Source organism: Haliaeetus leucocephalus, unplaced genomic scaffold (assembly GCF_000737465.1).
Source record: "Haliaeetus leucocephalus isolate CR32 unplaced genomic scaffold, Haliaeetus_leucocephalus-4.0 Scaffold236, whole genome shotgun sequence".
Lineage (NCBI taxonomy): Eukaryota > Metazoa > Chordata > Aves > Accipitriformes > Accipitridae > Haliaeetus > Haliaeetus leucocephalus.
Genome location: NW_010972672.1, coordinates 594886 through 606817, shown reverse-complemented (window position 1 = coordinate 606817; position 11932 = coordinate 594886). Strand labels below are relative to the sequence as shown.

The 11932-nt window shown below is 56.4% G+C and overlaps 1 protein-coding gene across 1 annotated transcript; it reads right to left on the bottom strand.

The window, feature by feature from the left end:
* Nucleotides 1–928: 928 nt before the first annotated feature.
* Nucleotides 929–11888, bottom strand: LOC104832078 (ras-related and estrogen-regulated growth inhibitor-like). The gene is made up of 4 exons (XM_010568053.1): nucleotides 11792–11888; nucleotides 3691–3747; nucleotides 2084–2157; nucleotides 929–1414 (listed from the first exon to the last, which is right to left on the bottom strand). Exons 1-4 carry the CDS (start codon nucleotides 11886–11888, stop codon nucleotides 929–931), a joined length of 714 nt encoding a protein of 237 aa, XP_010566355.1.
* Between the last annotated feature and the right edge of the window lie 44 nt (nucleotides 11889–11932).

Genomic DNA, 11932 nt, shown 5'->3' with positions numbered 1-11932 from the left:
CAGGCTTTTTTTCCCCCCACTGTAAACAGATCTCTGGTTTGGTTTTAAACACACCCTTGGTGCCAGCCTGTGAGCAGCCAGGGAGGGAGAAGGGCTCCAGCAGAGCTGGGGCCCTGCAGATCCTCCACGGGGCAGGGATGTGGGGGTCTGCCCCTCTGCAGTGGCTTCAGTTCACAAACCCAGGGGAAAACTGGGATGGAAATGCAGCCCCAGGCTCCGACAGATGGACGCTGGTGGCTGCAGATGGGTAAACGGGCTGGTCTCCGCTGCTCACTGACCCGCGCGGTGGCTGGGTCTGGGGGCACTGAGGGGGGGATATCAGCAGCAACCACCCCCCGGAGCAGCCGGCCAGACTGGGAAGGTTTTGAGCAGCTGGGGGATTTTACCCACCAGCAACACTGAGCAGCAGAAGCAACAGCCGGGGACAGCTAACGACAGCCCGGGAGCCAGCGCGACCCTTGGGGTCACCCCGGCATTGTGGGTGCACGCGTCAGGGCACAAACAGACCCAGCAAGCTTTCTTAGGGGAGTGGGAAGACCCATACGGACATTTCTGTCCTGGGTCTGATCCCCACCAAAACGCTTCTGAGCTTCCAAGGGTGGACCCAACACCACTGAAGTGACCACGAACCACCTTCGCTACTGACTTCAGCTGTGTGGGAGGAGGAAGAGGGAGCAAAAGGGTAAGACAGACGAAGAACATCTTCCCTGGTGACACAAAGCCCGTTTGTAAAAGCCTGTGGGCTTTAAAAGGCTGTTGTACCCCAATCCCACCCTCCCCACCTCTGAACCTTCCCCTCCTGGGAGCCAGCGCAGCCCCACGAGCTGCCCCTCAACCCTGGAGCTGAAGCAGCAGGTGCCCTGGCAGCAGGATAACTTGTCCCTCAGTCCCAGCTTGGCCGTCGCTCTCGCCTCCGCACCGGGGACGCTCACTCGGGGATGTAGTCCCTGAAGGAGTTAAAGCTGAGGCTCCGGCCGGCTGAGTTCAAGGTGGAGCTGGCTTGCATCTTGGGGATCTTCTCCATCAGCTTCGACACCGTTCTCCTCTTGAAGGAGCCCGGGGAGAAATGCCCCTGTCTCATGAGCTCCTGGTAGAGGGTGTTGAACACTGCCACGGTCTCTTCATAGCTGTCCCGGGTGGAGATCTCATAGAAAGGAAGCTTCAAGGCTTTGGAGAGGTTTTCGCCGTCCTCCGTGGACACCATCCTGTCGAACTGCAAGTCCTTCTTGTTGCCCACGATGACCACGGGGGGCTGCTCGCTCCCGCTGCTCCGCTTGGGGCTCGAGTGAATGTGGTTGATGAGGAAACACAGCCGCATGACCTCATCGAAGCTGCACCTGTCTGTCACCGAGTAGACCACAGCGAAGCCGTCGCCCCATTTGATCTTCTCCTCTATCTGCAGGGAATCCTCCTCCTGCCGGGGCAGACAAGCTCGTGTTAACACCAGAAGCCCCAACTTCTCCTAAATACCAACGCCGCTGCTTGCAACCTAGAAAACCTACCATGGGGGCCCGTCACCATCCCCCTGAAGGTTTTTGGCCTGGGCTTGCACACAGCAGCGACTTGCAAAGCAACACAGGTAGCCCAGGGCAGGAATTTGATGGGTTGGGCAAAATGACGGATGGAGACAGCAATATCAGCCCCAACCTGATGTGGGCAAGGGGAGAGTTTGTGCCGCTAAAGCGGGTACGCAAAGGCAGTGCTGTTGCTAGATGGGAAGCCAGCACAGGGCTCTCCATCGCCCGCAATCCTGGTGCCTGGTGGCTCCTTCGACCGAGCACCCTCCTGCTCCCTTGTGCTGTCTCCCTGCCGTCAGGATGCTCCACAAACACAGGGACCAGAGCTGTGCCGCACACCAGTAAAGGGAATGAGGAAATATTTAGCTGAGGCCACGCTGTAATTGATGTTAGAGAGACATAAATTCTCCAAAACACCTTTTTTCCAAGATGAACACATCTTGATCAACATTTTGGATACAACAGATTAAACCTGGTGGAAGAGCAGGGATTGCCTTCAACGGCAAGTCATGCTGCCCCGATGGTATTTTCCAGGGTCAGCCAGCTATGAAACGGTGTGAGCTCACCTGTCCTGCTGTATCAAGGATCTCAAAGTGCACCATCTCCCCGTCGATGACAGCCATGTGTCTGTAGATCATTTCTGGAGAAGGACAGACAGAAAAGTGTGTGTGAGAGAAGCCCCCAGGTAGCAAATGACAACTCCGTTGGCCTCCATGCAAGCCGTGCTGGAGAAGTTGATTTTCACCTGCTGCAACCTGCAGCCCACGTGGCCCCTGTTTCGAGTCCACGTCTTGACCTGCTCCTCAGCCTGTCTCCCCACACCTGGGAAGGACAGCCCTGCACCCACGGCATCGAGCCCAGCGTTTCCAACAGGCAGCGGAGATCCCCAGCCAGCACCCGGCCGGCTTTCACCTTGCTGGAAATAAAAGGGCAACGGTGACCGAAGCGTTGGAGCAAAAAGGGGTCATGGAATGATGCTTCTGCAAAGGAAGAGGGCTCAGCAGGAGGGTATGAGAAGCTGGGTTTTGTTTTGAAACCCTGCTCATGCTCCCAACCTAGCCTTTTGCCCAGCTGGCATTCAACTCCTGCTCCGAAGCAGTGGGGGAGCAGCTCCTTTCTAACCAAGCAATAAAAGCAGCTGCAAGGCGTGCATCTGGGCAGCTCTTCAGCACAAAAACCGCTTCGAGCTTCACTAATATCAGGCAATAAAACCAGCCGGCACTCTGCTTAGCAACCGCTCTGGGCGCAGCATGCTCGACGGGACGCCTTGCTCTGTGCAGATGGAGCACCTTGTTCACACCGGGCTTCGTGTGCCATGCACGATGGGGCAGAAACCCACTTGGCTTGGCTGACTACGGGATAAACCAGGCACTTTCCCCTCCTCCGACATGGGGAAGCACCAGGTGCGCTCACCGTATGGTGTCTGTGTTTTATCACATCATATGGAGCGAGCCCAACAGGAGGAAGAAGCAGCAGGCAGAGAGGAAAAACAAATTGCACTCTGGGGGAAAAAAGTATCATTCACCATAACAAGCAAGGAGCGGGGATGTAAAGGACAGATGGGGCAATGGCGAGCTTGTTTTTCAAACCAAGCCTTTCCCTGGGGTCCCCTGTGAACTAGCTGGGTTAGAACAACACAGAGACTTCCCGAATTTCCCAGCCCGGTGGGTGACAGCAGGAGTTAGGCAGAAGGATGCACAGCCAGTGACCGGTCATTTCTGGGATACTTCAGCAGGGACACAACTTCAGCACCCAAAAAAACCTCAAAGCCAAATGCAAAAAATCCCCCCCAAACCTAGAAGACAGGAAAGCACTAGCCACGGCTCCAGTGGCTTAGATACCTCCTTCCCCTTAAAAGCCACCTCCCAGCAAATTGCTCAAGGATGACTAAGCCCACTGTGCGCTGTGCTTCCTCGTGCAATGCTGATGGCTCACCCCAACAGATTTTGCCTTAACAAAACAACAGAAAAGGAAAAAGGGATGCAAGAGCCAGGGAGGTGCTACGATGGCTGGTGGCTCTGACCGCTGCCAGTCTAGTCAAGGAGGAAGAGGAGGGAATAAGGTGAGTTTGGGAGCAGAGTTGGCTCTGCCAGGAGTGGCACTGGGTGCACCAGAGTCTCGAGGCTGAGCCAGTGACAGGAGTGAAAGCAACAACAAAAAGGACTTTACCTACCTAGGGTTGGGTCGTAGTCTCCAATGAATCTCCTGGTGATGAATCTTACGGTCAATGCTGTAAAAAAAACACAGCAAACCCAGTTATGGTTGTCAGATCAAACTGCAGAAAAACATCAGCTGATAGAGGCAGGAGGGATGGAGCAAAGACCTGCCCCAGCCTCCCGCGAAAGCACCCAAGTGGGCACCAGGAGAAGACATCCCAGCAGCGATGCTACAAACCCAGCTGCAGGAGGACCAGGTTATTTCAGGGTTGGGAAAAGTATCTTCAAAGGCGCCCAGACAGGCTGGGTCATTGCTGCATGCTGGCCGGGGCTGCCCTATGATGATCAGAGAAGACTACAGTAAAGCAGCAAATTGCCAGATCTTGGTGGCAAAAGGTGAGGGTGAAGCAGACTGGGAAAGGATCACAGTTGCCCAGGTGGATGCCTTGGACTAAGATTGTTGCAAGCCCTCTTTTCTCCCCCCTCGGATGACAGCGCAGCCCCGTGCAGACTGTCCTCCGCCTTGCTTTACCCCGTGTACAACATGGGAAAAGCATGTCAGGATGGGCAGGAGCCCACCCAGGCTGACAGCTTGCACCTCACCACTTCTACACAGCCTAAAACATTCCCAGAGCTTGTGGACACTGGTTACTTCAAAATAACCTCACTGCAGCCCTGAGAAAAGGCTAGATGCTTTTTGCATGTTCTTTGCAAACGTTTACATCAAGGACCAAAACCCACCACACAACGGGATGCCCCAGGCAGAGGAAGAGGTCTCTGCCCAGCTCCATGAGCAACGCACCAGACACCTCTACCCAAAGCTGCCTGCTCGTCAGCAGTAAAACGCCCGTCACATCAACGAAATGCAGCCCAAAGGCAATGGAAAACACCGATGCCCCCCCCGAGACTGGCTAACCCAATCTCTCGCCTTGCCGGAGCACAGCAACCTCTCCTGCACTGCTGCTGTCAGAAACATCCTCCCAGGTCGCATGGAAGCGGCAGCTCAGGAGCCCGAAAAGTGGCAGAGAGAGGTGGTCAGGCTCCGCAGGAGGCAGCCAAGACAGCAGGAGTTCCACCGTGCTCGGCAGGCGGCAAAAGGCAAAGTCCAGGCAGAGCCGCAACCTGCGAACGCACCCAGACCTGCAGGGGAAAGGCAGATCTTCACACGTAAAATTCACGTTCCTGCGTGGTTGGGGTTGATAAATTGCATTTTCTGGACTTGATCCTGCAAAGATTTATGTACATGCTCAAGTTTTATGCCGGGTGAGCAATTCCCTTGGCGGCCTCCAGACAACCACTTTCCAACACTGAGCTCAATGTGGGGGCAAGTCGGTGCTGGGCCAGGCTCTCCCTCTATATCACCGGCACTGACGGTATAATTGCCTGGATGGGTCTCACAAATTTCAGCCCTGTTTGTTTAACCTGACCCAGGCACACTGCACAGAGACAGGAAGGCCGTTGGCACCAAATCTCATGAAATTCATCAAAAGGCCAAAGTCAGAGGAACACAGGGCATGGCAAACCAGGAGGTCCTCCTTATGCCAGCCACGTGGTGCAGCAAAACCAGCCCTGGAAAGGCACCCGGCAGCATTAGGAGCTGGGGGAGCACAAGCTGAGCAGATGTCCCAGGGAGCAGCCCACCCCTGGGCAGACACATCACCTTCCTGCCATGCCTGCGCCTGGGAATTCACATCCCCAGCACGGGGATGCGGAGCACAAGCGGGGACCACTGTCTCTCTTCCGTCCTTGCAAGGAGTCCTCTCGCTGCTCCTGCGGCAGCTCTCCGGCATGCAGGGGGACGAAGCAACCCCCCGTCGTGAAAACACCCCTGCCCCTTCTGTCTGCTGGCAAGGCATCAACATGGAGATTGAATCATTTGGCCCGATTTTTCCTCCTTGCAAGGGCAAGGAAAGGAGGAACAGCCGCAGCACGGCAGTGTGGGCAATTAAACCCCTCTTATCCAATTACCACATCTCCCTGCACCAGAGACTGGGTGATGTGAAGCCCAAATTACACGCTAATGCTAGGCTGGGTGGAGGTCTGCTGATGCTGGAGGCTTGCCTGATAGCTCCATCAAACATGGCAAAGGCTTTCTCCTCGCTGGGGAAAAAGTACTGCTTCTCATCGTCTCTCTCCATCCAGCCAGGCTGAAGGAGACAGACCTCAGCTCCAGAGCAAGGGCTTGTTTGAGGTGGGCAAGCTCTCTGGGGACTGCAAAAAAAAAAAAAAAACCACCAGAGAAACTGCTTGTATTTTTCTGTAAGGGGTAGCAAAAGCTTTGCCATTGTGCAAGGTCTCTAGATGGGTATTTCCAGCAATGGAGACAGCAGGCAGGGCTGAGGCTCAGCTGGCAAATAGCCAGGAATGGGAAACGGAGGGAGGAAAAAGCAAAGGCTTTCTAAGTAACGAAGCAATTTGGAGGTGCTGAAAATCCTGCTGGTCTGAACGGGGCAGTGAGGCAGCCAGAGCGTACCTCTCACTCCTGCTAACAGAGCATCAAGCTTTGCTAAATGTCCCCGGTGTGGCCAAAGGGCCACAAAAATGCATCTGTCCCTGCCCTGATAAGTGCTGGGTTTTATCATGGTCTCCTGCTCCAGAGCTGGCACACGGGGAAGCCTCCCCCGGCACCGCAGCAGCCCTGGGACCGCGACAGGACCATCACGGGCCCCATGCTGGCACCCTGGGTGGCACAGGGAGGTGACAAGAGGAGACTGGGGCTCGTGAAAATGGGCAGAAGCAGGCGAGATGCTACCAAGCCGTTGGCGAGATGCTACCAAGCCGGCTTTGTTTCAGGAAGAGTGCGGCGAGGCTAGTGGCATCCCAAGGGAGGATGCAGGAACATGGCGCTGAAGAGCTGGCCAGAGACGTGTTTTTGCTTTGAAGCAAAGCTGACAGACTTTTTACTTGACTTTTCACACCCGCAGCCTCAAGCACCCCATGAAAAAGCCCTGGCAGAGCTGCGAGGAGGCCGTGATGCTCGGGCTGAAGGGGAGATACTGGAGAGGTGAGGAGGAGTGGGTAGTGCTTGGCTGCCATCAATTTACCAGCAGCGGAGAACTTGTCACCAAGGCTATGCCAGGGGCTCACGGCACGACAACTCCTTTGCCCAGCAAGGGAAGCCCATGGCTTGGAGCCTCTGCCTGCAGAGAGCAAGCGGTCACCCCTGGGCTTTCACAGGGAAGGACAAACAACAGCAAAGCCGAGGTGCTGTTCAGCCACACACAGAGTGAGGGCATGATGTACAGGGCTCGCGGTGGCTTGCTAAAATGGGTCGTCTCATCCAGGATGGATAATTACTGGGTGGCGGTGATTTGGCAGAGACTGGCGGCCGCACAGAGGAGGCGGGTGGGGATGTGTCTGCATGCCGAGGCCGCGGTTTGCAGCTCAGCTCGGACCGAGGAGAAACTGCAGCTCTGGCTGCCGGGGGATAATTCGGGAGCAGCCCCATAACGGCAGTGCTACGGGAACCTGGCTCTGGGTCATGGAGCTGAAAAAGTAACGGAGCAAACGCAATGGGACGTTCAAATATTACACCTCCTCTGCTCAGAAAAAATCAAAGGAGGCGGTGCAGGATGCAGGCCTTGAAACTCCTTGGTGCTGGAGGAGCTTTCGCATCAGCAGGAGAAGCGACCAGTCTTGAAAAGAGATCACTGCAGGTGACCAACTGCATCTCCTGACATCCCTTCTGCTGGCAAAGGACTCCCTGGCCAAGCCCAAAGGCTTGTTTTTCTACTGTCCTTCACCTCCATCCCCAGCCTCTGGAATGTCTTTCTGCAGGGAACTGCCTTCAGGATGCAACAGGGTGGACCTGGAAAGCACTAGCACCTCTGAAAGCAGATCTCCACCCTCACAGAGCGAGCGAGCTTCCCTCTGGCTCTCAGATCTTCCCTACAGAGCAAAAAGGGGAACTGCGTTTTGGGGAGAAAAGTCAGCAGCAGCGCAAACACCCTCTCAGATGTTGTTTCAGAAATGCCTTGCTCTTTGCCTTTGGAAAGAGTGAGGCAACACAACTAATCTTCACACTTGGTCCTCGAGGTCTAAGCTGATTCAGAGAACTTCCAGGCTGCCTCCGTGTGCAGGAGCTGATCCATGCGCCTGATGCTGCAGATATGCCTGTTCAAAGCAAAACCCTCCACGGGGCCTTTTGTACGTAACATCTTTTCAACGCAGCTGCTTCGAAAATGCACCGTTGATGCTTGGGTGTGATTTTCTGGTGTAGACAGAGAAAGCCATGGTTTGGAGGCTGAAGGGAGCACAGGAGCACAGCTAATGGAAGTGATGCTTAAGCCCTTCGAGGTGTTAATGATGGTAATAGGTACAGACAGGCTGTGCAGGGACGGGAGTGAAAAGCAGCAGAGAGGCTGAGAGCTGGCTTGGAAAGGCAACAGGAGCAGAAAGTGAAATTGGTGGAAAATGAGTGGGAATGGGGGGAAAAAAAGCCAGCAAGAGCAAGGCAGGAGTGCAGAGCCCAGGAGGGACGGGATGGAGAAGCTGTGCACCAGGCGTCAGCGCAGCGGGAGGAAGGAAACAGAGCAGGAGTGCGAAGGGAGAAGAAACCTCACCAAAACCAGGACAAACCCCCTCAAAACCACAAGATGTTGATGGAAAACTAACACCAGGCAGGGCTGGTGCACTCCCACACTGAGCTTGCCTTCCCCATGCAAATTTGGGAGCAATTTGTCCCAGCTGGCCATCAGCAAATGTCCCCCCATGTCTTGCTGCTGCACATCCACACCGCGCCGGTCAGGATCTGTGCGTTTGCCCTGGGAATGTGGCTTCCCACCTGAGCCAGGCTTTCTGCTTCTTCAGCCCCAGCATCTCTGTCCCAAGCAGCTTCTCCTGCCCTCCTACACCTGCCCGGCTCCTGTTTGGGGGATTCGCCATCCTCTCACCTTCCAAGCCACCTCTGGGTTTCAAATCCTGCCCGTCAGAGAAGGGATTTGATGGAACAAGCATGTAGTTTAGCAAAACTGCTCTGTGGAGATAACCAAGGACCCCACAGGAAGCATGTATCAGCACCTTCAAAGAGGTGACCAAATTATCAGGGAGAGAGCAAGACAAGTCAGGCTCAATTTCTAGAAAGCACCTGATTCTGTGTCATATGTTAGGCAGCCACCCAAAGCCGGAGCGCATGGTGTTGTTTGAGAAGAGGAGCCAATTAAATTGATTAAAAATTGGCTGGAACGCAAGAACACAAGCAAAGCTGCCAATCGGAAGAAGTAGATGCAGGCAGAAAAGCGTCAGCACATCCACGCAGCCTTATAAGGAATTTTTTTTTCCCCATCTTGAACATAAGTAACCTCAGAAAGGGCTCTCCTTGGAGAGCCCGAAAGCTGAACGAGTTAATTTTATATTGAATTTGGTCTCTAGGAATGACCATGGAATGGCTCGATGCGTGATTAACCTGCCATTGCAGGGGCTGGCTGGGTACCTCCAGGATCACATTGAGCCCTGCACGCCCACGTGCTGCTCTGTTTATGCTGCTGCATAACACATCTCTGTTGCAAGCGTAACGGCTTACAGCATCAATTCATCTTTGGTTTGTGTTTTGTAAAGCAGAGCTTTCCTCTGAAGTATGGCAAAGTTTACACTGGCTAGCATCAACAGCAGAAGACAGAAGATAACGCAAGCTCTGGCTGGGCTGGATTTAAGCCCCCCGCAGGTGATTTACACAGCCTGGGCCAAATCTTTAAACTACCAATGGGGTTCAGCCACAGGTCTGCACTCAAACCTGTCCCTGCTCAGAGGATCTGGGATGTTGGATCACCAGGTCTTGAAGATTTCCCAACTGCTCCAAAAAAATCAAACTCTTTTGCCGAGAACTGCATGGATTTTGCCCCCTTTTGCAGCTGTCTGGATTTTCATTGCCCTTTTGATTGTTGACACCCTCAGCGCACTCAGCTCTCCCAAGCGGCTCGCCCAGGGGATGCTCCAGCGTGGGGTTCGCTCACAACCCTTCCATCCCACCAGGACCAGGAGCTTGGCAGCTCAGGGATGGGTTCGGATGAAACTTGCCTTCACCCTCTCCTGCTTCCCCTCCCCAAAACAGGGGATCCCCATGCATTGCACCCCGTTGTCTCCTAGCCAGCTTGGGCAGCCCCATCTTGGGACCAGGCACCTCCTGCAGTCCGTCCTGCCCAGCCCTGGGAGCTCAAGCGATGATGCTGATGCTTTTGACTCCTTCCTCGCGTTTCACATGTGGGTCCCTCAGGCCAGATGCTCATGGTCCATTACCCAGGGTGTTAGCTGCCCCGCCGGGCAGGGGAAAGCACTTAGAAGTTTCCTCGCCCCCAGCTCCATCTGGCACAGGGGCTCGGAGGCAGCAGGACCCGGCAGCTCGGGCACAACACCCAAGGAAGATGACACTCTGTTCCCTTGCAGGAGAGGACGTGCAGGACAGCACCCAAGGGGACAGAGATGGGAGAGCCCTGCGTCAGGGTGGCTGCCAGCTTGCGGGAGATCGCATGCCTGCTGTTCCCAGGGACTGCTCCCAGTTCCTGGCACGCTCCGGCTCTCTTCTGCACGAGCCAGGTATCAATTACCTCCCTCTGCCCTGATTTCACAGCCTGTGTTACCATCACAGCCCAAAAACGTGCTGCTGAAGGGCGCGAAGGTTGCAGGCACCCACAGAGCTGAGCTGCTGCAAGGCAGACGCTGCAGATCGGCCCCAGGCGATACCCAGCCCTGCGGCGGCAGCCAGCGGGGAGGGCACCGGGGCCGAACCCGGCTGGAGGAACCTTTTAAGATCCTCAGCATGATCCGACCCTACGGAGGAGCTACAGCGGCCTCTCGCTTGCCCATAGGAGAGGCCCAAAGCTTCCAGGCGCCTGCTCCACTCTGGGTGGGATTAACGCCGGCGGGGGAAATATGTGCGTGCAGGCCGGGGTGCGGGGCGAGCCAAAGCACTTCGTACGCTTTCTACAACCATCGCTCACGGCTCCATCTGCCTGCAGAGACTTTGAGGCCAAACACTGTTGCATGGACCCCCCCCAGTGCTCTGGGTACGCCCGGAGCTGAGCCCCATTCCTGTGCTCCCGCTCCCTGGTGCTGGGCTGCTAATCGAGATCTGGGAGTTGCCTCCTTTAATTTAATCAGAGAAATCATGATTTTTCACTAATGCCAGGCAAGAGGCTCACCGGTTACTGTATATGGAAACGCAACTTCAACGGCACCAAGAGCCAAAGCTGCTGGCCGCAAGCCAGGCAGAGGTGCCACCGCCGCAGCGTATTTAAAGGTTATGCTTTTTCCGGAGTGGCAAGCCAGCGGGACATTGCCCTGTCACCAAGGACATGGCAGTCCCGGCCATGTCCCCCCCCCGAGTTCTGCATGGATCCCTGCTCCCCTGCCCTGCAGCAGTAAAAGCAACGTGGACCCGTGCAGATGCGCACCTTTCCTTGCCAGCGACCGGCACCTCTCGACCCCGCTTGTGGCACGCTGGATGCTGCGCAGAAATGGAGCAGAGGCCGCCTTCGCCCCTGGGTGCTCGCAGTCTGGGACAGGGGAGCGGGAAGGGGTGGAAGGATGATCCCCGGGCAGGAGCGGGGGTGAAGGAGGGAGCTCAGGTGCTCCCGGCTCAGCATCCCAAATCCCCACCCCGGCAGCCGCAGATGGAGAGCGCTGAGCAAAGCGCAGGGAAAGGGAGTTTTCCTAAAGGAAAACTAAACGCAGCGCTGTTAACAGGCGGCTCCGCGAACCCGCTGCCTTTGCTAGAAACAAGCAGCAAACTCCAAGTACCCGGTAAAGCACAAACCCGAGCTCGGCTTTCCGTCCTGAAAGCTCCCACGGTCGGCAACGTCCCAACCCTGACCCCCTGCCCTGCGCTCCCCACGCAGCCCGCGACCGCTCTGCCACGGACCCCCCCTCGGGACGAGCCCCTGGCTGCCCACCGCTAAAACTCGCGGGGAGGAGGGGGGGGAACCTCCGTGCCCTTAAACATGAGGGGCTCGGGGGTCCACCTGGGCCATGCCGCCCCCCGGAGAAACTCCTTCCCCATCCCGGCTTTCTGAAACGGCTCCCGCCTGCTGCCCACCCCCGGCTGGACCCCCCCGGGGGGGGGCTCGACCCCGCATTCCCGGGGAAGGAGACCCGGGGAGGGATGCCGGGGGTCCCCCGTCCTACCTGTCTTGCCCACGGCGCTCTGCCCCAGCACGACGAGGCGCAGGGAACGGGCCGGGCTGAGGCTCACGGAGCGGCGCAGGGGCCGCGGGAAGCTCATCCCGGGGCCGGGCCGGGGCCGGGGCCGGGGCCGGGGCTCGGCCA

Coding starts and splice junctions, on each gene's coding strand:
- LOC104832078 (XM_010568053.1), bottom strand. CDS start 11,888: ATGAGCTTCCCGCGGCCCCTGCGCCGCTCCGTGAGCCTCAGCCCGGCC. Junction 2,158..3,690: donor AGACTACGACCCAACCCTAG/GTAGGTAAAGTC, acceptor GTCCTTCTCCAG/AAATGATCTACAGACACATG. Junction 1,415..2,083: donor TCCTTGATACAGCAGGACAG/GTGAGCTCACAC, acceptor CTGCCCCGGCAG/GAGGAGGATTCCCTGCAGAT.